Source organism: Tursiops truncatus, chromosome 8 (assembly GCF_011762595.2).
Source record: "Tursiops truncatus isolate mTurTru1 chromosome 8, mTurTru1.mat.Y, whole genome shotgun sequence".
Classification (NCBI taxonomy): domain Eukaryota; kingdom Metazoa; phylum Chordata; class Mammalia; order Artiodactyla; family Delphinidae; genus Tursiops; species Tursiops truncatus.
Genome location: NC_047041.1, coordinates 61010913 through 61036213, shown reverse-complemented (window position 1 = coordinate 61036213; position 25301 = coordinate 61010913). Strand labels below are relative to the sequence as shown.

At 46.7% G+C, this 25301-nt stretch overlaps 1 protein-coding gene across 2 annotated transcripts in view; it reads right to left on the bottom strand.

The window, feature by feature from the left end:
* The window catches only part of LOC101334013 (olfactomedin-like protein 1), a 386099-nt gene that overhangs the window by 178777 nt on the left and 182021 nt on the right, over nucleotides 1–25301 (bottom strand). The window contains exon 1 of one of the 2 annotated variants that reach the window (XM_004311603.4): nucleotides 74–7229. The exons of the other annotated variant lie outside the window; for it this stretch is intronic. Coding sequence (XP_004311651.3) covers nucleotides 74–199 — 126 coding nt within the window. The 5' untranslated portion in view covers nucleotides 200–7229. Of the gene's footprint in view, nucleotides 1–73; nucleotides 7230–25301 lie in introns of those variants that run through there. 2 annotated transcript variants of the gene reach the window in all.

Genomic DNA, 25301 nt, shown 5'->3' with positions numbered 1-25301 from the left:
AGCGAAGCGTGGGTAAGATAAAGTGACTTCCGGGAGGCAGGTTCCCCAGATCAGGGGCACAGATGCCACCTACCTCCAAGACTTGAAAGCGCTGATAGATGTAGTGCACCATGGCCGGGTCCTGGGCGAACTGCGGCAGGGGCAGAAAGGCTGTGAGGATCAGAACGCTGAAAGCAGAAGCTCGCCTAAGAGCCAGCATGGTCCTGCAAACCACCCAGGGTGGGAATCTCTTCTGCTGTTGCTTCTCGAAGAAGGCTCAAGGGTCCAGGGGGTGGTCTCCTGCTTTCTAGCCGCTGCTGAGAAAAATTCTCCAAAAACAGCCAGACAGCAAAGTCTGCTAGTTACTCCCTCAGATGCGTGATCTTGCTTAGCAAGCTGGTGATCAAGTCCAGCTGTTGGCAAGTCAGTCTCCGGAGGCCCTGCAGGCCGACTTGGGGTAGAGGTCTCCCTGGGTCCAGCATCTGTCGCTATCACCTTTGACACACACGGACCCTCTGCAGGCTAGTGGCTGTCCCCTCTTCCAGGCCTGGGTGAGTGTGCATAGGGGTGGGATGGGGGGCGGGGTGGGCCTCTCCTCTCTCCCCAGCTCTTTCCTTTTTACTTTTGTTTTCTTCCTCCCTAGAGAACTCTGCAGTCCAATCACAGGCCTGACCCAACACACACACCACCCCCAGCTTCTCAGAGTTGGACTCTCAGTTTAGTTTCTGGCCCAGATTCCCGGGATCCTTTTCCCCGGAAATCCCTTTGGGAGACCCCACCCCTCCTCCAGACTCTTTGCATTCCTGCAGTTCTTAAAGGCACAGCAAGGAAAAATGAAAGCTCTGATATACCCGGTCTCTGAGCAGCCTGGGCACTGGGCCCATTGCCTCTTGGGGAGAGAGGTCCAATGGGCCACAGGCCTAGCCACCCAGGGAGGCAGCTGAAAAATCTGAGATTCACGCTCAGAAGAGTTTCATTAAGAGCCAAACAATTATTGATACAGGGGCATTTCCAGAGCCAAACCATCAGGAAATGGAACTCCTTAGCGCGGAGGTCCTTGAGTTTTCTCAGTCTCCCGTAGCAGAATTCCCTTCACTTGCAGCTGCAGGCCAGCAATACATAGGACTCAACTCCTGCAGGCCCCAGTCCAGCTGAAGCTAAATCACATCCCTAGGACACAAGTGTAAAATCTTCCAATTTTTCGCCTTTGCTGTCCAGGTCTACTTATCTCAACCTCTCCTTCCATGGTTGGGTCCAGGATACTCACGGTTCTTTCTCAATCACCTACCAAAGTGGAGAAGGTTGGGGCATCTACGAGAAGTGGAAAGATCTCTGACCAGGAGTCAGAAGACCTGGGTTTGTATTTGGTCCCTGCAAGAGACACTAAAAGAATTTTCCAGTGTGGCCCTTGCATGTCCTTGTCCCCATTAGCTGTTCCTCTCTACCTCTCTTCCAAGTGAGGTCAGGCCCTAACTGTTCCTTCCCACCCTCTTGGTATCATCACAGACAATGGCTCCTCATCCTTAAGAACAATTCCTCCTATTTCCAAGAACTGTCTTTGATGACATTCAGCCCTCTGTATCTGCGGATGCGGAGGGCTAAGTGTACTAAGCCATTTTACATAAGGAAGGTGAGCATCGCAGGATTTTGGTATCTTTGGGACGCGGGGGGATGGGGATGGGGCAGTCCTGGACCGAATTCCCCGCGGATATCAAGGGGCAACGGTATTCCCCAATCTAGGTGAACTTCTGCTGATCCCTCCTCTTAAATTCTCATGAAAAATACTGCCCCACTCAGCCTCCTTCCCTGAGTGAGAATGCTCTTTGGGAAACTTTTCATGCCTGGCATTTTGGAATAAAGTGTTATGCTAAAGGTGCTCTGGTTGATTTTCTTTTAAAATTTTATTTATTTATTTGGCTGCATTGGGTCTTCACTTTGTTGCTGCGCGCGGGCTTTCTCTAGTTGCGGTGAGCGGGGGCTACTCTTCCTTGCAGTGCTCGGATTTCTCACTGCGGTGGCTTCTCTTGTTGCGGAGCACAGGCTCTAGTCCTGCAGGCTTCAGTAGTTGTGGCATGCGGGCTGAGCAGTTGTGGCGCACGGGCTTAGTTGCTCCGTGGCATGTGGGATCTTCCCAGACCAGGGATACGAACCCGTGTCCCCTCCATTGGCAGGTGATTTCTTAATCACTGCGCCGCCAGGGAAGTCCTGGTTGATTTTCCTGATGAACTCCTTAAGTCCTAACTTGGAGATGGTGAACTAAGATGGATAAGATCCAGTGGAAGTGAAACTCACAATTAACTTTTAGGAGGCAGTGTTTTCTTGGGGTAATCTTTTTCTTGGTTTTCTATAGCAGGTTTACATTGTTTTTACAATGAAATATACATTCAATACTAATGGCGTCTAAAGAGTTATTGGAGACTCGGTGAGAACGAAGTGGGAGGCCTCATTGTAGCACATGTCCTTGGGCTGTTTCCAAGGCTGCTGTTGCCCCCATGTCTCTGGAAGGGCCTCCAAAGAGCTTGGCCTCAGAGCCCTTCAGTTCAGTCCTGGCAGACGCTCCCTCTCTGCCCCACACACTCTCTTCAGTTACCTGGTTCACAGGCACAAGCCTGGTCTCTCCGCTCTAACTGCCCACACCTGGTCTTGGTTGGCAAGCTCTTGCTCTTGTGACCCCAGAGGCAGCAAAGCCCACAGCTGGTTCCCCTAACCCATTAGGACTGATGAGCCATGGGGCAGGACTGGAACATGAGTGGAAACCCTCATGTTCTTGTGACCAGAAGTTTCAAAAAGGAAAGTTAAACTCCTTTCGGAGATAGTCACAGCTTTGACTGACATACAGTGGCCAATGGTGGCCATCTTTATTCAGAGCAGGCCTTACTCAATGGAAAGAAAAAGATGGCTTGGTGCCCCTTAGCCTGCTATTGGGATAAAATCATCCGCTTGGTTCTCTTCCCTTCCTTACATTTAACCTCTGGCCTTGACCACTGCTATAAGCTAGCTCGTTAAGGAGGCTAGTGACCCAGCACAGTGACCCCTTTTCTCCTTTGCAAGTGCCTGATCCATCTGCTTTCCAGTCCAGGTATCCTGAGAGAGGAAACTTAAGCCCTTTGACACCTACCACTATGTCCTCAATGTGGTTGGACCCAAGTCACTAGTCATTGAGCTGTAAGCCCAGCCCCGAGTTGGTGTTTTTCCCTAAATGACCAGTCAGAACTGGACATGCGAATGTCCAGCCTAATCAGCCCACCGAGGCTGATCTCATCCAGTTTTCCAGGTCCTCTTGGAATTCACTATCTTCATTACTGGTGGTCCTTTTGCTGCTGTGCCTCCATGTTAACTGACCCCCTGATTTCTAGAGCCTTCTCTGCTCCCTGCACCCTCCACTTTACTGAGGGGTGCTGGCTAACTCCAGGAAAGTCTGTGAGGAGGAGACCTTGTCTTCTTAAGGAGGCAGAGGCCAAGTCAACAGAATTCCATCTGGGATACTAGAATTCATCATCTGGATCTGAACAGGATGTCTGTTTTTTCCTTCTCTTTTTTCCCCAGATTCTTCCCTTTATCTTTTATTCACCACTCCTGCCCCCCCACCCCACCGCCAATAGCTCTTTGCCTTAATGTCATCCTCCAATCTTCCACCCTTTTACAACTAATTGCATTGTTTCCTGCTTGAGTGACTGGAGCGGCCTCTAATTCCCTGTCTCTTTAGATAAAACATTGGCTGCTTTTATGCCAAAAGGAAAGCCCTTTAAAATGTGACCTCAGCCAACCCCTTGTGGGGAGGAAAACATTTTTCTCTATCCTTCTAGGTTCTTCTGGCTGGTCTAAGAATTAAATCGACATGAGGCAGATTAACAAGAGAAAATCAAACAGAAATTTAAAAACACGTGTGCATTGGAGAGACCCAGGGAAACAGTAACTCGTCAGAATGGCTGAAGCCCTCACCTTAAATACCATCCTCAGCTAAAGACAAAAGAAGCTGTTGGGGTAGTGATTTGGGACTTCAAAGGGGAGGAAGGCAATTCACATGGAGATGGAAAGCAAATGTTTGGTAAACAAATGTTTGCTGGTTCCTGTAGAGACAGAGGGACACAGAGAGAAATTTTAACACACTTTGCTAGGTTCCCTTCTGTCTGTCACAGCTGGTTCATACTTTGTTATCTATAGTGATGGCTCCCTTCCCAAAGGGAAGAGGTCCTCTATGTTCTTTTAGGCAGTTAGGGGGAAGGTCAAAGTTTCTTCCTGAGTCTTGGGCCTTGATTGTTTTCAGCTCGAAATAATCCAAATGCCAAAGAGATTTTGGGAAATTTTGCTCCCCTACAAAAGCAAGACATTTCTGGGGGTATACTCTCTGAAACAATACCTGTGGGGGGATGAATGGAGCATGAGTGAGCAAAGAGAGAAGTTCACCTGCAATGCAGTTGCAACAGAGGCATCAACCAATCCCACAAGGAGCTCTGGAACTAGGCGGGACCTTCAGACGTGTCCAGAATGGAGGCAAAGGGACGATGCCTTGGCAGCCCTGCATCAAGCACTCCTTGGTGGGGGCTGTTCCTGGGAAGGGAGCGTGTATAACCTTGAGTAGGGCAGCTTCCTCTGCCTGAGGACACGGCCTGGAGAAGGACTCAGCTCTGAGCTCTTAGCGGCAACACCCACACAACTGAGGGAATGAGTCTCCTCATCCTGAAGGGTAGATTTGGCCAACACGCCGCAGCACCCACTTCAGTAGGATAAGCAGAGGCCAGACTTTGCCAAGTTTGTAGAACACACCAAATATTTTAGATGTTATGGTAGGAAGAATGAGAGACAATTAGAGTTTCAAGTAAATGAGTTACAGAAATAGGTCTGTGTTTCAGAGAGATGTCTCTGGAAGCCAGGTAAAGGCAACAAGACTAAATTCAAGGTGGGAGATGAGGATGCTGTTATGGTGATTCGTGGAGAGATCATGAGGGCCAGAACAAAAGTAGTGTCAGCAGAGAGAGAGATAAATGGATGTCATGGTATTGTGATTGATAATAAGAAACATATATTTGGTCTTCCACCACTGTTCCTGGAGTTTTCTTTGATGAGAGCCATTAAAGTGTCTTTTGTTTTGTTAATGAGGTGCCTTTGGAAATCACCTAAGGATGGGGGCTGGTTGCCAGTGGAGTCAACCTTGTGATGAAAGGGTTGAAGCTTTCCTTTCCACCCCCTGACCTGGGGGAGGGAAGAGGGGCTGGAAGTTGAGGTTAGTCACCAGTGGCCAATGATTTAATCAATCATGCCTCTGTAATGAAGCCTCCAGAAAAACCCGCAAGGAGAAAGAGTTCGGAGAGCTTCCTGGTTGATAAACACATAGAGATTCAGGAGAGGGTGCTCCCAGAGAGTATGGAAGCTCCACGCCCTTTCCCTACACCTTGCCCTATGCATCTCTTCCATCTGACTGCTCCTGAGTTAGATCCTTTTATAATATACCAGTAATCTAGTAAGTAAAGTGCTTCTCTGAGTTCTGTGAGCTGCTCCAGCAAGTTAATCAAACTCAAGAAGGGGACTGTGGGAACCACGGACTTATAGCCAGATGGTCAGAAGCACAGGTGACATGACAACGTGGACTGGGGACTGGCATCCGAAGTGGAGGCAGTCCTGTGGGACTGAGCCCCGAACCTGTGGGATCTGGTGCTACCTCCAGGTAGACAGTGTCAGCACTGAGTTAAATTGTAGGACACCCAGCTGGTAAAGGAGAATGGTGGTGTGGGGAAAAAAAACATACATTGTCATTGGTGATCAGCACTGCAGACGTCTTTGAGAAATATTTAGAATGTACAATTGACGGAACTCGTTTACTGACCAAATGAGAGGTAGAGAGAGGGCGGAGTCGGGTTCATGGCCAGATTCTGCATTGTTTTCAACAGCCTCCATTCTGACCCCCTTCTAGTTTTAACATTCAGACTGCAGCCAGGGGGATGGAGCCAGTTGGCAAAGCTCATTATGTAATTCCCCTGTTTCGAAGCCTTGACTGTCTGCCAGTTCCTCCCCAATAAATTCCTCAGGCTCAGGGAAGGCTTTGCAAGGAAGTTAAATCTGAATGAAGATCTACAGTTGGAGTGAAAGGTAGGCCAAGGCATAGGGGTGAGTGAGGTACCCTCCTGGTGGCCAGCAAGGTCCTCTTCGGGACCCAGTTTCTGCTACTCTGTTGATGTTTGCCGTATGTCTCCCACTCAGCTCTTAGAGTTTAGACACACATCCTTGCTTAGACTAACTCTTGAAAGAAACGCTGGGCTTTCCTCTTGGGCTGGGCTCACAACTGACTCAGGAACTGGTCCCTTGTCTAAATCATGCTCACTCCCACCTGGCAGCCAGGACATACCACCTAACCGGCTCTCGGAAAGACACTTGGAAATTCACATGTATGATGTGCAGACCTCAGCTCCATTACAGAGGCCCACTTAATGGGTTTAAGCATTGACCACAAATCTTATATTATTTTGAAGCGCTCAGTGCCTTCCATCTCCTAGAAAGCTGGACAAATGTGAGATAATTTCACTGTGGGTCACCATAGCCCACGTGCCTATGAAGACTGAGTGCTTGGATACATCAGTTTTACAAGCCATGCAGTGCTGAGGACATGATCCCTCACTTCTCTGTCCTTGCTGGAGAATGAGACATTCTTCATAAACCAATTTTCAGAAAGCACAAATTTTCTTTTCACCCAGAAAATTTCAAAACATTTTTTAACCTTATTTTCATGGAAATCTTCCCAACTACCTTTCAAATCTATTTGCAGCCATTTATTATTTTCTTAATGACATCAGATGACATTATGAAGATTAGCTGTAATGGATCTCTCAGAGATTATTAAGGCATGTTAAGGCATTTGCCTTAGTACTTAGTAGGGAAGGACAACTAGGGATTTTTAGTTCCTGGATCTGCTTTTTATATTTTCTCTCTTTCCCTTCCCCTCTCTGTCTCTGCCCAATCCTTTTTTAATATTTTTAAATTTATTTATTTTATTTTTGGTTGCATTGGGTCTTCGTTGCCACGCGCAGGCTTTCTCTAGTTGCAGCGAGCAGGGGCTACTCTTTGTTGTGGTGCGTGCGTGGGCTTCTCATTGCGGTGCGTGGGCTTCTCATTGCGGTGGCTTCTCTTGTTGCGGAGCACGGGCTCCAGGAGCGCAGGCTTCAGTAGTTGTGGCGCACGGGCTTAGTTGCTCCATGGCATGTGGGATCTTCCCGGACCAGGGCTCGAACCCGTGTCCCCTGCATTGGCAGGCGGATTCTTAACCACTGCGCCACCAGGGAAGTCCTCCAATCATTTTTTTTAAAAAAATGGGCTCATTCTCATGCCGGTACCCTCAAAGCATGTGAAACAGTCTGGGATTATTTAAACTCAGGCTCCAGAAATCCTTTGAGGCTGCCTCCTAATCATACTCCTCAGCTGCTTTGTGTCTCCCCATCTCGTGGGCTCAAGATCCGTTTCAATAACTCATCCTGCTTCTGCTCCATAACAGCATCTAGAACTGGACTGGGGCTCATTATTCTGACCTCAATCTTCAGCACCCTTCCAGACCTTGGCTGCTGAAATCTGTCCTCCAGGTTCATGGAACTTAGCAATGGGTAAGGGGAACCCCACCCTGTGACCTCAGTAAAGTTCTTTGGGACCTGCTCAGATAGGCTAATCTTGGAAATCTCACTCTGTTCTCTCCATCTCTGAATGCAGCCCCAATATCATCTGCACCCCCCTCCAGTCTCTGTCACAAAGTTGCCCCGAGGATACTCTGCCAGTTTTGACAGGCAGAGATCAGGTAGGACTTTTCAGGGTCTGAAGCTTGTCTTGTTTCCGCTTAGGCTGTAAAGAACTCCCTGAATAGTGAGCATAAAATCCCAGAGGGTTTTCTACATTTCAAGGAGGAAAACATCTTCCTTTCCACCTCTGTTCCACCCCAGAGAGACAGCAAAAGATAAATCTGAACACTTCAGCCTCCATGGTGGCTGTCCCAGGAGGACATTGCCACGATGGTCAAACCTTGAAAATTCAGACCACTTGGGGTAGGGGAGGGGCGCTGAATGAAGAAGAGGCGCCTGAAATACCAAATTAATTGTTAAAAAAGTCAGGGTTAGTACCTTTCAGTATGTAAGAAAACCAGAGCTAGAATCCACAGGAGACTGGTTTTAGTGCCAAAAAAGAATGGTAAGAATAGTTTATAATAAGAGTGCCAAGTGATGGCTACGTGTGTTTATTGAAGCCAATGTGCTGTGAAAATAAGAGGACATGTTCCTGCCCTTAAGGAGCTTATAATTTACAAGTCACACAGACACACACACAATTAGAGAGCAGTATAAGAGAATCCAGTTGTGAGGATGGGGGTTGTTTGTATATAAACGTGAGGTGTTTAGGTGACTTGAAACAGCTTCTTCCTTTCTTAAGTTCTGTCATTTTCCCCTCCATATATTAATTTTGTTAATTTGCTACTCTCATCCTTTCAAATTTTTGGATTATATGGAAAGGAGGGGGGTGGAAGTGAAGCCATAGGGAGTGGCCACAGGGTCATTTCAGGATGTAATAAAAAGGAACAGACATCTTGCAGAAGGGGTTTAAATTAGACATTAGGAAGAGTGTTCTGAGACTTTTGGGGTAAGAGGTTATTGAAGAAAGTTGGTATTTTTCTAGTGGATAATGAGATATTTGGGGGATCACTTCAAACTCTGTAGAGATTTGTGTGAGAATATGGGAAGTCGGGGGAGAACCCCCAAGAAGGCCCCGTAAAGGTAACAAGAAATGACAGTCGTCTGTAAATGCTTGTGATACGTCCAACCATCGTCAGCTACAGCTTTAGTTAGCCTCTAGCCCACACACCCTCTGCTGCGTCACCAGCCTCTCCTTTTATCAGTAACTTCACAGTTTGACAGGAGTGAGAATTTCCCAAGATGCTCCCTTGACCCCATTCACCTCTTCCTACCTCCCCCACTCACTCCTGGTCTGAGTCCACTCAGAGCACAGGCTTCTCAGTCCTGGGCATCCTCCCCCCACCCCCCGTGCTTTACTAGAAATGCCTTCCAGCCAGATTCCTCTCCGGTCGCTGGCAGTGCCGCTGTTCCCTGCCTGTCACCGGAAGCCTGGCCCCAGGGTGGACAGCTACCTACCTGGCATCCCGTGGTGGACAGTCACAGCCTCTCTCTGCTCTTTGACATAAAAACTATGTGCACCAGAGTCTCAGGAACTCTCAAAACCTCTCATTGTGATCACTTTGGTTTGGCTCTTGAAACCCACAGGGCAGTTTCCTATGAACTGATTCTCCCTGGAGGCCAGTGTCCGGTCCTAACTGGCACCAGTCAAACGCTGGACATGGCAGGTGTGGCTGGTTGGGCTCAGGTGGCCTATTCGGAGTCTCTGTTCCTGCAGCACCTGGTAACTTCATTTCTTTTTTTTTGTATATAAATTTATTTATTTTTAGTTTTGGCTGCGTTGGGTCTTCATTGCTGTGCGCGGGCTTTCTCTAGTTGCGGCGAGCGGGGGCTACTCCTCACTGCGGTGTGCGGGCTTCTCCTTGCGGTGGCTTCTCTTGTTGCGGAGCACGGGCTCTAGGCGCGCAGGCTCAGTAGCTGTGGCTCGTGGGCTCTACAGCGCAGGCTCAGTAGTTGTGGCACATGGGCTTAGTTGCTCCGCGGCATGTGGGATCTTCCCGGACTGGGGCTCGAACCTGTGTCCCCCTGCATTGGCAGGCGGATTCTTAACCACTGAGCCAACAGGGAAGCCCCTGGTAACTTCATTTCTGCCAGAAGTTTCTAAAGTCTTGCTGATGTTCGCTCACCTTGGGGAGGTTTGGGAGTGGAGGGTGGAGAGCTGGGGGGAGGGGACTGATTAATGGGCACCACAGATGGGATGGGATGAGTGATTTCAGGTGGTGTAAGAGAAGTGGCTGCAGCTGGAGAAGACATGCTGGCCGGGAGATGACGTCACCTGCACAGGCTCCCTCCTGAGTGGACCCCAGGGCCAGGGGCTGTCAGCATATGTGGGAAAGCTGGGTCTCACCTAGGTTCTGTGTCTTCCCCAGTGACCCTACTCTTGGTCTCTCTGCTGAGCAGGTTGGAAAGTAAGTGAGGCCTCTGGGACCTATGAACATTTAACCCTCTGGGACAGAGCCCCAGGAAGTAAAACCAAGGGGTTACGTGCTGTCCCCAGAGAGCACCTGCTTGGGTGGTACCAGTTCAGTGTTCCAGGCACAAACACTGAATCAAATATTCAACGCAAATATTTGTTTAAGCCTCTTGCCACTAGAGGGCAGAGGCTTTTCCAACTGTGGGAGGGTCACAGCCCTTTTCCTTTTTAGAGTTGAATGGGAATCTACAAAAGATATTTGAGTGGGCACGTACAAAAAGTGTCCACAAACCTCTGGCTTTTCTCCCTCCTCACAATAAATTGATATTCTCAACCAGATTGACTAAACGGATAGAATGGACAGTGGTTTTGTTTTCAAAAACGTTCTTGCAGTCAGCAGAGCATCAGGCACTAGAAATCCACATCCCAAGCCAGTGCACACATGGGCCTGGTGGGTGGGCAGCGCTGGCCTGAGTGTGCTAACGCAGTTTGGAGAAGGAAGATACGTGCCCCCAGACACCTCTGACTTGATGTTATCAGGAGCACAGGGCTGAGCCACTGGAGCTGTGGACAAATCCATGAACTTCCCAGGATCAAGATTTCTATCACAGCCTGAGGCCAGGGATTATAGGCTGTTACTTGAGGAAGTGAGCCCAGGAAGGAGCCTCTCAACACCCTCCCCCTTTCCTGCCTGACTATGCACGGAGCACAGACTGTCTTTTCCCCTTTTCTTCATCTCACACCTACTTCATCCAGAAGCCCTTCTTGCAGGGAGCTCTCTTTGCTGCTGCCCTCTTCCTTCCCTTAGACCAGGGACAGGCAGACCGCAGAGGTGGAAGGAGCACAGAAGGCACGGCCAACACTCTTCGTGTGAGAAGCAGCTGGGGGCAGCTTCAGAGGCAGGAGCGGGGTCTTGGGCCCCAGCCCAGCCTGTGACTCTCCGCTGCGTCCTGCTGCGTCTTCTTTGCTCAGCCTTCTTCAGGCTGGCCATCCAGTTAAAAACCCTACATGTGAGTGGCAGAAATGGCAGCCCTGACAAACCCTGCACGTGATGCTGTCGTCTCTAACTTGATCCTTTCTTGAACCTACATATCATGGCCCTGGAGGGGTGGGTGTCACCCCTAGTGACACCTTTCTTGGCTGCAGGGAAAGGCAGAATCTTGCCTTATGGATGTAGAATCTTGCATAAAATGAGGGGAGAGCTGCCATGACTGAGGGTCACAGGAAGACCCAGAGAGCTCCTTGCTGCAAAGAAATGCACAAACTCAGGTCTCCCAGCTCTGCAGGGGCCCTGCTCTCCTCAGTCATTTCCCCCTGCCTAGGAGGGACATGAAGCCCCACACCAGCCTCTTCTGAGCTGCGCCTGTAAAGTAATTGCATTTGTGCTTGTGTGTGCCTCTGTACAGTGGCCTGGGGACACCAAGCACCATGAAGTAAAGATCAGTGAGAGGCTGGGGCAGGGCAGGAAATTCGAGGCTTCTTTGTGGCCATGTTTCTGTTGTGAGCTTGAGCCCTTTGGGGATTGCTTCTTCCAGGAAGTCCTCTGAAGCCCAGAAGAGTGGGAGTCGAGTACAACCACAGGTGCACCGCTGTTCTCCCTTGGGCATGTGCGATCTGTTTGTACCAGGGACTGAGAAGGTCTGGGCAGGGCCCCTGAGGGCTGGGAGAGCAGCAGGAAGATGAGGGCTGGAGGTTCCAGGGTTGGTCAGTGGCAAGAGCAGATGCTCAGCCCCTCCGCGGGCAGGGCTGTCTCCAACCAGCACTTGGACTGGTTTGAGTTCCTTCTGCATCTTCTAGGGCCAGCTGGTCTCTGTCACTGCTTCTGTCTACCAGAACGAGGCAGATGTTTTATGATTAGAACCCAAAGCAGTGCGATCATGCACTAGAATAGTTTCAAGTCGTGGGTAAATTTTAGTTTATCTTCCTTCCCAATCCTTAACCCCTGTATAATTACAGCCTCAAGCCTGAAATCTGCCTTTTCCAAACTAGTGATTTTACCTTGTCCGCTGGAGTCAAAGGTCATGAGTTCTTCCCTCATGAAGAAAAGTTTAAAAAGATTTTAGCTTTAAAAAAATATTTATTTATTTATTTGGCTGCATCGGGTCTTAGTTGCGGCACACAGGATCTTCATTGTGGCATGCAGGATCTATTGTTGCGGTGCACGGGGCTTCTCTCTGTGGCGGATGGGCTCAGTAGTTGCAGCACATGGGCTCTCTAGTTGTGGTGCACGGGCTCCAGAGCACGCAGGCTTAGTTGCCCCGCAGCATGTGGGATCTTAGTTCCCTGACTAGGGATCGAACCCACGTCCCCTGCATTGGAAGGCAGATACTTAACCACTGGACCACCAGGGAAGTCCCCTTCCTTCACTTACATAAATGCCTTTCTCCACAAGGACTCCCCCTCCATATGGAAGCATCAGAAGACCTGAAGACTGCACTGGGGTTTCCTGAGTCTGCTCTTCCAAGCCAGAAATGGCCCCTCTGAGGGATAGTAGGTCCCACTGAGGCTTCACGCATAGGAACAGTCCTTTAAGAAGGCACCTGCCAACAGCTACTTTTACATGGGCTGGGAACATTGACATAATGGAGCCATTCAACCAAATGTCAATATTTGGTCTACCAGACAGAATAAGTGTTTGAATAATTTACTAAACTTTTCTGGGTTTATGGGACTCTTTCAAGTCACGGATATAACCCCTTGGATTTCCTTTGAGATCATTGTTTATGTTTTTTGAAATTCCATCTTTATGTCCCCTAAAAGTTCAAGATCAATAATCTTTAAAACGTAGGAAAAAAAATGAAGAATATGGCATTTGGGCTGGCTCTAGAGTTTCCCCCCCACTCCCCTGCAAGCACACACATTGGTTGTCCTTGTTCTTATTCTGTTTGGTGACATGGATTCATTCTCCTTTGCTCTGAATTTTTTGGGAAAAAAAGAGCCACCTTTCAGAGTGGGGAGAATCAAAACCAAGTGGCATTCTGTTGACCCAGAAGCCCCTGCTAAGTGGGTGCTCCGGGGCGTGTCAGCAGGTCAGGGAGTAGCTGTGAAAGGGCCAGCACGGGTTAACAGCGCTGGTCAGGGCCGGGATCACGCAAGCAGCTTCCTGTGGATTTCAAGTGTGGAAAACACCCGGAGGCAAAGTTTAAATGCCCTCCTGTTAATTTTCCTCAAACAAATCCAATTATTGCAAAATCTGTTAGTGCTGTTCAAGATAGTGTGACACAACTTTGCAGAGAACAAAATAAAATCTATCTATCTATATGAGAAAAATATTTACTTTGGTTGAAGTATTTTCAACCCCCAGGAGTTCTGATTTGGAAAAGAGTATTCAGTGTTCCTCTTTCATTTTATATAGTAAGGCAAGACACCTTATTCTCTCCAGGGGGCTTACTTAGCTCAGGACTGCCTGGGTCTTATTCTCAATAAAACATTCATATATTCACTCTTTCTATGCCAAAAACACAATTTTAAAATACTGACCATCATGTTGGGACACAATGCTGCTTGTGTAAGAAAGTCTGTAAGCCTTTCTGGATCCAACAGGCCCAATGAGCCCTCAGCAGGGTTGCCATCTGAGTTTGTAGACACACAGGCAGGGACAGCACATTTGTTTGCCTTTAAGAAAGGTACAGTTTATGGCGATGCTTTTCTTTATTGAGTCCTTATCTTGTACTTTCTAGTGCACTTTTAAGGTAAGGATCGTTGGAAAACTCTATTTTAGACTTAAAAAAATTTAATTAGTTACAAAATTTCTTGAGGAAAAATATATATTTAAAGAATCATTACTTTTTTGAGATGAAGGTAAAACTTGTTTCTGGAAGACTTATTCACCAGTTTCTATAGTCCATAAGTTCATCTCTGAGGCCGTGGATACAAATATCTTTAGGTATTTGAAGAAATGATTTTATTATTACCTGAAAGCTTTGAGTTTGGTGAATTAGAGAAATTGTCTTAACTTGAAGAGTCAAATCTGGATACTGCTGCCATGCAGAAAGAATTTTATCTAAATTGTGAAAAAGTCAGTGTCCTGAAGATGATGTTTACTCGATAGGAAAAACCATCAGTATTACTATGTCAAATGCTGGTTTGGAAATAGCTTTAATGCAATGGATAGTTATTGGAATAATAACTACAATAAATTTAGTATCGAGCCAAGAAGATATTAACTTTTTTTTTTAAACTACCTTTACCACTTGGAATTACAAGTTGAATTTTCAAAAAATAAAGAAAATGGATTAAAAAATGATACCATGCATAGTAAACTATAAGATGTGGTGTTATCATCAATAATCTTCATATTGATAAATATACTTTAAAAAAAAAAAAAACTGTCTGGCAATGCTTATCCATTTCCCAGGGAAATCTACCTTATGATGGAGTTTGGAGAGGCAGTAGCAATGAGTTAAGGGGACAGCCTCTGTGGCCCGGGTCCCTTTGGCCTGTTCTCCTCTTCCCTACCAGGAGGAGGTACATGAGAATCATCAGCTGGCCTGTGGATGAGATGGGGGACCCTGATGCCACTGAGACTTAGCCAAAGTTACGGGACTTCAGGGCTGGCTCTCGATCCTCTGAGGCCTTGGGGGGCATCTTCAATCTTGATTCTTAGTCCTTCCCATGCCCAGAGCTCCTGGACACAGTGAGAAGACACCAGGGAGCGAGGGGACAGAAGTGATCGTACTACTGGTTTAACTTGGCAGCCCATATGCCCAGGGAGCCCAGGCAGCAAGCGACATGTAAGCCTCTTGAGTGGAAGAAGGAAGAAGTGGGTTCCGCCATAGTCACTGGACAGCCTCGATCTGTTCTCTTGGGAGACTGAGCAAAGGGAGCTTTATATCTGACATCATCAACACTGGAGGCAGGTCCGTGGCGCTGACCAGAGCTTCCTTTACCTCACATCTGGGCTTAGCGGTGAGGACCAGGGCTCGTCTTCCGCAGTTCCCAGAATAACAGCCAACCCTCCTTTTTCCTATTTTTCTCAGAGTTCTCCTACAGGTCTTCTCCGGGATTTCCTTAACTGCTGGGACAACTTTTCTGATTATCATCTTTTCCTAAGCTTTACTATTTCACTTCTTCCATGAAGGTCAGCCTATGTGATATGAAGTTGGAGAGAAGGTAGACTAGCTTGTGCTACAATGGAAGGGCTCCACTCATATGGAACGGGCATCTCAGACACACTAGGTTTCTCTGAACACTGCCTATGACTTCTCTCTGGCTGAGAAGGTAAGGTGCCAAGCAGTGCCTTTGTGGCAGGTGTCACTGGGTCTGTGGTTCGGAAAGTGCCCACAGGTGGTTGTTAAAGGACATTGAAGGGTTATGGCGTCTTTTTGGCCCTGAGAGAGGATTGGAGGGGGAAGAGTCAGAAGACCCCATCGGTGAGAAAACCCAAGCCTCAGAGAGGTCTCACTGGCCACTCTCAGCCTCTGGTTGTGCTCCATGTCAGCAAGCAGCTCAGGAATCCTACGTGTGAGAGAGATTCTTCACAGGGATCTAGAACAGGACGGTAAAGAAACAGGCGAGGCCATCCTCTCTGGCCATTCCAAGGCGCCCCCAGGCTGGACACTCTCAATACCCCTCACTGGCCATCAGTGAAATGGGTGGCCATGGACAGCCACATGGCCTGCAGAATTCTCAGGATCCACATACAGGCTGCAGACACTGTTTTTGGCCATGTGCGCATCCATGGTTATGTCCTTTTCTCAGTTCATTAAATCACTTTCTATAACTTTGCTTTGAAAGTTCTAGCAAGGTGGCTGCATTTGGAGGAGGCCAGGGTGGAGGGAAGAGCAGTGGACCGATCCTGACTATTCCATATGGCAGGACTGCTGCAAGAGAGGGAGGGGCAGACTGGAGGAAGCACCATGGCAACACTAGCCATGCCAGGACCTCATGCCAGGGGACAACTGGCAGAGCTATGCTTAAACTAGATTTGATAAAATCTCTCTCTTTTAATTAACTACAGTAATTCTTTCTGAAGCGAAGTCTTCAGAAAAGGGACAAACAACCTCTGCTTACTTACTTTGAATTTTCATTTCTAAGTACGTCCCCAAGCATGGGAATGTCTTGTTTGCACTTTTACTTTGGCAGTAAAGATAAGGGGGGCAAAAAGCACTCAACTCAAGCTTTTGAGCAGTCACTAGAATGACAATTTTCCTCCAGCGTTTCTTGTGACACTGTAAGTTCTGTTTTGATCATAACTATTCACTTTTCTCCAGCTTATGCTCTATTTAAGTGTTCATGAATAACCCTTGCCCTTCTCCTCTGCCCCTTATTATTCCCCCCTCACTCCACCCTCATGCATGTTAAGTACTGCATGTGATTTTCAAGTGACAGCTATCCAGGAAGCCTTCTGAGTCAGTGACACCTCCCCCTCCACTCCCATCCCCACTATCTCCAAAGTGGCCCCAATGAGATGAGCCACACTTTCTGGTATTCCATTCTTGTGTAATCCCTTCCCCTTGAATCTAGGCTGGCCCTGTGACTTGCTTTTGACCAACAGTCTGTGGTGGGAATGACTCTGTTACTTCTGAGGTTATTTAGAAGAGCCTTGCAGCATCTACTGGGACCTCTTGCAACGTTAGCTCTGGGGGAAGCCAGCCACTGTGAAAGCAGTCTGACTGCCTTGAGACCTCCATGTTGTGAGGAAGCACAAGCTAACCATGAGGAGAGACTATGTGTAGAGAGACGCCCAATCAGCCTCCCGCTGTTCTGGTCATCCGAATAGAGGAGCCAGACGTATATGCAAAGAGTCCATCATGGATATCCTGCCCAGTTCCGTATTCAGATGGTACCAGCCTCAAGCTGCCATCTGATAGCAACCGTAAGACTCCAAGAGAGAGCAACCACCTAAACACCACCAACCCACAGAATCGTGAGCGATAACTTGCCATTTAAACCACTAAGTTTTGTAGTGCTTTGTTATGTAGCAATAGATAAGTGGAACACCCACCAGGACAGGATGGCCATGAAGATAGCAAGACATTGTCCATATCTACCTTTTGTCAGTCTTGTTGGCTTGAGAGTATGCCTTTCTTCTCTTCATATGAAATGTAGTTCTACTGATGGCCATAAGGACAAAAGCATTCCATTTACAGTCATGCTTGTTTGGGCATTTTGAAAACATCCACACTGTGGACACCATTCCTTTCCCTCCCCTCCCCTATTCCTCCTCTGTGTACTTTCTAGGTGTACTTCCTAGGTAACACATCGCCTGCAAAATGTGCCCAGTTCACTGGCTGGGAAGATGCTTTTGCGGCAACACGCAACCAGGGCAGATCTCCTTGAAGACAAAGGCAGCAAGAGGAATGGGCTGACAGTCAGTGCCAGGTGATTGAGGGAGACAGTTGGTTTCTCCCCATCTCTTGGAACCAGTTTTCCCCAAGGTCTCTTCCAAAGATCTAACCAGGTTATATCCCTTTCCACTGCCATTTCCATTTTTTCAAGGTACTTTAATTTGCTTCTCTATCCTGGAAAAGACAATGGAGAATTACCTTCCCCCCAAGTTCAATGAAACAAGGTTGGAATTTTTCAAAAGGAATATTTACTAGGAAACTAAAGGGAAACCAAACAGAAGGCAAGAGAACAGAGGCAGAGTTGCAGATGGGCTCAAGGAGTTCAAATTTATAACCAGCCTCTGGCCACAGCTGGACTGTTAAAAGCTCTCCAGCACAAGCCACCTGCCTGCCTCACTTTGCCTGCTGGCCCCTACAAAGTCACCTTCTGTTTCATAACAACAAGCCAGTAGCATACTCGTAAGTACCCCAGGGCTGCTAGTTCTCTAGGCAGTAAGATCTTAGCCTGGGGAACAATAGGCACAGCTGCCCCAGGATCTCCTACCCAGGCTCCCAGTGCCAGGGACAAGTCAAAGTTTATCGGGATGGCTGCCTGATATCTACTGGGACCAGTCTGGTTTCTCTGGGACCATCCTTCTGGGCTCATCTGCCTGGATCAAGAGATAATATTTATCCTGCTGGCACTAGTCCTTCATGCTTTGGTTCTAAACACTGGTATGATGGAAGATGTCTGAATGCAGAGGAACAGGCAGAGGGAACCTTGGGCAAAGAAGGCTGAATTCTTCTCATGTCAACAGACATAGGCAGAACCTTGGGTTCCCTTTGGATCTTGGAGGTTGAAAGCCAGTCAGAGATGGAAATGGATTAGGCAGGCTGGGGAACACATGAAGCTGGGATATTGTAACACTGCCTCATACAACCAAAGGTCTCCATCCCTTTAAGGTCTGACATTGGGGTAGTTTCTTGTACTGGGTAGCTGTGGCAATAAGAACTTTCTGAAGACCTGCAATGATTGTGCTTCCACCCAGTTAGTCCCACATGGAAGTGTTAATTCAAATGAAGATAAATGAGCTTCCCAGGACGGTAAACTACAGTCCAACTCTGGATTCTGCTGCAAAGCGATTGTATGAAAGGGAAATGCTGTCTTGGAGAAATGGTGCAAATGTACGGACGGGGCACCTTACACCTATAATGGGAGAGAGAGGTAACAATACCACCCCCAGGGCATGCTGAGGCCTTTAGTTTCATTTGTATGGAGGCAGAAGCAATGAGGATGAAGAACACAGCTGGCAGTGGGTTGGCTGATGTGGTCACAAAGGAAGCTGAGTAATGAATGTGATACCCGGGGAGAGCCCTTGACCTTCACTCCTGCAGGTATTTCCATTCCCCAAGTGCTGTGAAAGTGATGCATGTGTCCAGAAGTGAAAGGAAACCTGTCGGTGGCTGCCCAAGGCTATGCCTCTGGGCTGTTGCACATGGAAATACCCCAAAAGGCACTCAGGCCAAGAAGGCCCAAAAGTTGTGCCTTGAATCAGGGGCCAGCCGTATCATCTCTCCAGGAACTCAGCTCACTCAATGGTACTTCTGTTTCTAAGGCTGTTCCCTCAGTGGACAAATGTACCTGGGAAAGGTATTCCAGAATGCCTATGCCACTGAGATATATGCCTCTCTAACAGGGATGACAATAAACTTTCATTCTCATTGCCAACACCAGTTGAAAGGAAGTGGCTACTGGCCATCTTGAAAACAGTGTTGGGGATTCTGACTCCTCACATCTGGGTTTAGCAGAAGAGAGGGCCATGATCAACTGGTACTCACTGCCATGTACATGGGAGTAGGCAGAGAATTTGCTGTGAACTAGACCTCTTTGTACTCGATTTTCTCCAGGGTAACAGCTTGTTTATCCTATTACTCTCCTGGGGCTATTCCTTGCAAAGCTGGAGTACTTCTTGGGTGAAATTATTTTCTGGAGACAACTATTAGCTCAGTGGTCGTCCAGTGTGAATTAGAACTGCTTCCTATTTAGCACCTGGATAGATTTGAAAATATTCTGTCCTTCCAGGGCCTTCGAGCAAATAACATCATGTCAGAGTGACATTGCCAGGGCAGCTGCTAAGACCCCATCACCAAGGGCCTTATGTTAATCATTAAGAGTCCTTTAGGTACTCTGAGTACTCTCACTGTATCAGGTGGTTTCTTCCATAGTCCAATCTCAATTCTTGGCCAGAAGAGATGTGCTTCCCCTACAGCACACCACCTTAGGCCACCTGAAGACAGATGGACTGTTCACGTTCAGCAAACCCAATCTGGAAAGAGGGCCAGTTCCTGCTGTGGTTACAGCTGAATATTTGGTCACTGGCGTCGTCTAGATGTTGTTGGATGGGAAAAGTTACTGAAGATCTTTGTAAGATGGTTGTCCTACTGTGTTCTTGGCATAAGTGGTCCTCTTACCCACAGTCATCGTTTCTGTAGGAAGAAGAAACAAAAAGAATGCTTTGGTTTTCATCCATATATATATATTTTTTTCCGTTATTTTCTTTTTTTAATTGAAGTACAGTTGACTTACAATGTTGTTAATTTTGCTATACAGCAAAGTGATTCAGTTATACATACATACGTATGCATGTGTGCATATATATATACACATATATATACACACATTTGTTTTTAAGTATTCTTTTCCATTATGGTTTATCATAGGATATTGAATATAGTTCTCTGTGCTGTACAGTAGTACTTCGTTGTTTATCCATTCTACACGTAAAAGCTTACATCTGCTAACCCCAACCTCCCACTCCATCCTTCTCCTATCCGCCTCCCCCTTGGCAACCACCAGTCTATTCTCTATGTCTGTGATTCTGTTTCTGTTTCATAGATGGGTTCATTTGTGTCATATTTTAGATTCCACATATAAGTGATATCATATGGTATTTGTCTTTCTCTTTCTGACTTACTTCACTTAGTATGATAATCTCTAGTTGCATCCATGTTGCTGCAAATGGCATTATTTTGTTCTTTTTCATGGCTGAGTAGTATTCCGTTGTATATATGTACCACATCTTCTTTATCCATTCATCTGCTGCTGGACATTTAGGTTGGTTCCATGTAGTGGCTACATAGTAGTGAATAGCACTACTATGAACATAGGTGGCATGTATCTTTTTAAATTACAGTTTTGTCTGGATATGTGCCCAGAAGTGGGATTGCTGGATCATACAGTAATTCTATTTTTAGTTCTCTGAGGAACCTCCATACTGTTTTCCACAGGGGCTGTACCAACTTACACTCCCACCAACAGTGCAGGAGGGTTCCCTTCTCTTCACACCCTCTCCAGCATCTGTCATTTGTAGACTTTTTTTTTTTAACTTAAAAAAATATATAAATTTATTTATTTATATTGTTAATTTTTGGCTGTGTTGGGTCTTCATTGCTGCGTGTGGGCTTTCTCTAGTTGCGGAGAGCAGGGGCTATTCTTCATTGCGGTGCGTGGCCTTCTCATGGCGGTGGCTTCTCTTATTGCGGAGCACGGGCTCTAGGCACGTGGGCTTCAGTAGTTGTGGCATGTGGGCTCAATAGTTGTGGCTCACAGGCTCTAGAGCGCAGGCTCAGTAGTTGTGGCACACGGGCTTAGCTGCTCTGTGGCATGTGGGATCTTCCCAGACCAGGGCTCGAACCTGTGTCCCCTACACTGGGGACACGGGTGAACCCGAATCCACCCTGCTGGTGGATTCTTAATGACTACGCCACCAGGGAAGTCCCATTTGTAGACTTTTTAATGATGGCCATTCTGACGGGTGTGAGGTGGTACCTCATTGTAGTTTTGATTTGCATTTCTCTAATAATTAGCAACGTTGAGCATCTTTTCATATACCTATTGGCCATCTGTATTTCTTCTCTGGAGAAATATCTATTTAGGTCTTCGGCCCATTTTTCGATTGGGTTGTTTTTGTTGTTGTTGTTCTTGAGTTGTATAAGCTGTTTGTATATTTGGGAAATTAAGCCCTTGTTGGTTGCATCATTTGCAAATATTTTCTCCCAGCCCATAGGTTGTCTTTTTGTTTTGTTGATGGTTTCCTTTGCTATGCAAAAGCTTGTAAGTTTGATTAGATCCCATTTGTTTACTTTTGTTTTTATTTCTACTGCCTTGGGAGACTGACCTAAGAAAACACTGGTACGATTTATGTCAGAGAATGTTTTGTGTATGATCTCTTCTAGGAGTTTTATGGTGTCATGTCTTATGTTTAAGTCTTCAGGCCATTTTGAGTTCAGACAATACTACAAAGCTACAGTAATCAAAACATCACGGTATTGGCACAGACATAATGGATCAATGGAACAGAATAGAGAGCCCAGAAATAAACACACACACCTACGGTCAATTAATCACTGACAAAGGAAGCAAGAATATACAGTGGGAAAAAGAAAGTCTCTTCAGCAAGTGGTGGTGGGAAAGTTGGACAGCTGCATGTAAATCAATGAAGTTAGACCACACCCTCTCACCATACACAAAAATATTTCCTTTTTTTTTAGCACTGAAGTATAGTTGATTTACAATGTTTCAAGTATATAGCAAAGTGACTCAGTTATATATATATATACACACACACACACACACACACACACACACACACACACACATATGTTCTTTTTCAGATTTTTTTCCATTATAGGTTATTACAATTGAATACAGTTGAATATAGTTCCCTGTGCTAACAGTAGGTCCTTAATGTTTATTTTATATACAATAGTGTATATCTGTCAATCCCCAATTCCCAGTTTATCCCCCTACCCTTCTCCTTTGGTAACCATAAGTTTATTTTCTATGTCTGTCATCCATATATTTTTAATGGGTATCAGACAAATGCCAGGCACTGTGACAGATGCTGGGGATACAGATACCATGAGGAAGACACAAATCCTGCTTTCAAAGAGCTCACAGAGGGAGAGATTACAACGTGAGAAGCTCAACAACAGAGATGTGTGTAAAATGCGTAGGAGCAAAGAGCAGGGAAGGACCAACTTCAAGGGGACTGAGGTCTACAGGGAGGATTCTGAAGATGTCTTGAGCTGGGCCATTTAGGCTGAAGGGGAGGCCGTCAGGAGAGGAGGAGGGAAGGCCACCGTGGGCCGAGGAAGTTGGAGGGACTGTCAGAATTTGGTGTGAGAAGTGGAGCAGGAGGAAGTAAGCCTGGGGAGGGGAGAGTGGTTCTGCGTGGTGTGACACCCCTTCCGTGCTCTCAAGCTGTAAGGGGTGGGCTTTTTCACTGGAGCCCCAGACTTAGAGTGGCAGGATATCTTGTGATTCACACTCAGCCCGGCATTCAAGTTAATTTAAACTCAGGGCATCTTCCAATACAGACTAAGAGTATTAATGCTGCAGTCACAGAGAGAAAGAAAACTGGAGTCACTTCTATGGACATAGCAATAACAAAAAGCAAACATGTAAACCATGGGAGAGCTGCAAACGTTCCCAAACTGGAATGTGTGGACTGCATTTCAAAGGTCAAATGTTCATGTGTGAGGCTATTAGAGAAAGTAATACAAGCCAGAGCATAACTGGTGAAGGTAAAGCCAAGTCTGACGGTGACCCTGGGCTCTGAAGTGTGTGCATGGGTGTGGGTACACCCATACCCCTGGGAGAAGAATATTCTTTTCTGGATGTAGGAGGAAAATGTGAATGGATATTTCCCTTATATTGTGATTCAAATACAACTGTCCCAGATGCTCTGGAGCACCCTCCAGCTGGCTCTGCTTCCCAACCCACCACCCACATCAGGTACTGGTTCCCAGAGCCCCTTCTGCCAGCTGTGAGGCTCATACTGCAGGCCAGCTTGCCAGTCCCTGAATCCTTTCTTATCAGGAAGGCAAACCGTCAACAGGCTCAGCCCCACCAATGAATGCCATGTGGTCTGGAATTAGCTGTGCTGCTATTAGCCAGTGAGGCCATATGCCACACGCCTTCAGGTTTTGATTATCTATAGTGATACGAACTTTACAAATCCTTAGAAGAACCCTCTGAAGTTCTTTATTGAAGGATACAGAGATGTAGAGAGATTAGTTTGCCCAAAGCCATGCTAAGTGTCAGAGTTGGAATTTGAACCCAAGATTTCTAACTACAAAGTTTAAGCTTCACAGTATTTACAATAGCCAAGACATAGAAGCAACCTAAATGTCCATCGACAGATGAATAGATAAAGAAGGTGTGATACACACACACACACACACACACACACACACACACACACACTGGAATACTACTCAGCCTTAAAAAAGAATGAAATAATGGCATTTTCAGCACCATGGATGGGCCTAGAGATTATCATATGAAGTGAATTAAGTCAGAAAGAGAAAGACAAATACCACATAGTATCACTTATATGTGGAATCTAAAATATGACACAAACGAACTTTTCTACGAAACAGAAATGGACTCACAGACACAGAAAACAAAGGAAAGGGGGTGGGGGAGGGATAAACTAGGAGTTTGAGATTAGCAGATACAAACTACTATATATAAAATAGGTAACAATAGGGGCTTCCCTGGTGGCGCAGTGGTTGGGAGTCCGCCTGCCGATGCAGGGGATATGGGTTCGTGTCCCGGTCCAGGAAGATCCCACGTGCCGCGGAGCGGCTGGGCCTGTGAGCCATGGCCGCTGAGCCTGTGCGTCCAGAGCCTGCGCTCCGCCACGGGAGAGGCCACAACAGTGAGAGGCCCGCGTACGCAAAAAAAAAAAAAAAAAAAGATAACAATAAAGTCCTACTATATAGCACAGGGAACTATAGTATATTCAATATCCTGCAATAAACCATAATGGAAAAGAATATGAAAAAGAATATATATATATATGTATAACTGAATCACTTTGTTGTATACCAGAAACTAGCACAACATTGTAAATCAACTATACGTAAATTTAAAAAATAAAATGAAATAAAAAGTTTAAGGTTTAGCAATTATATCATTCCTAAACGCACTGTGTAAGTTCAGTCTATATATCTGAGCTTCTGCCTTGGTTTTCTAGCTACTCTAAATCTAGCCAGATGAGGTAACTTTAAGAAACCCTAATAAAAGCTAGCAGCATGCCGCAGGTGCTGCATATCCCACTTCAGCTTCCTACCTTCTTATTCCATTTCTCTGGATTCCCCTGGCCAGTGGCCTGCATGTGTATCTCACTTGCCCCCTCAGCTCTATACCCCATTCTTCCCTGTTATGACCTTAGTTTCACCTCTTCGTTTGCACAGTCCCTCCAGACTGCTTTGGGTAGAGCTCTCCCAAAATGCCCAGCCTTAGGCACTACCTCTGTACCTGGTTTGTTATGGCCTTACCTAAGGCCTGCTTAGAGGGCTGGGCTATGACCTCAGCCCATCTTTTAACAGTCCCCATACCCAGGAATACCATCAGCAGAGGCCATGCTGCCAGTGGTCAAATCACAGTACAGCTCCAAACTGACCCCTATAACTGTGCTTTGCTCACTTGGTGAAGTCTCCTTATGTGCTCTTAGCTGGAATCAAGCTCAGCCCCTGGGAATACTGTGGAGCAGCCTACTGGTCTACCCCTTCTTCACCTGGGTGACTTTTCTGGGCCCTGATCCTGCCTGGTCCCAGCATCCTTGTTTTCCTACTCTGGACAGTGCCACTAAGGCCCCAGAACACTTCTTGGTCTGCCAGCCCACGGGATGAAGGGATTAAAGAAGTTTCAACACCTCTGGCAGAGTGGTAAGGTCACTTCTACCAGGAATCTCACAAAAAAAGCTTTTGTAAACAAATTTCTCCCAGGGAAAGTCAGGTAGACAAGTCAGGCATAAGAAAAAGCAGTTGCGTTTTTCCAGGAGAAGGACAATTTTGAGTACGCCATGGGTGTATTGTGCTGGGGCTCAGTCCTTTTTGCCTCTCTTGTGGGAGGAAGACTTGAAAAACTCAACCAACCCCCCCAAAATAAGCAAATTACAATCTCTTTCTAAA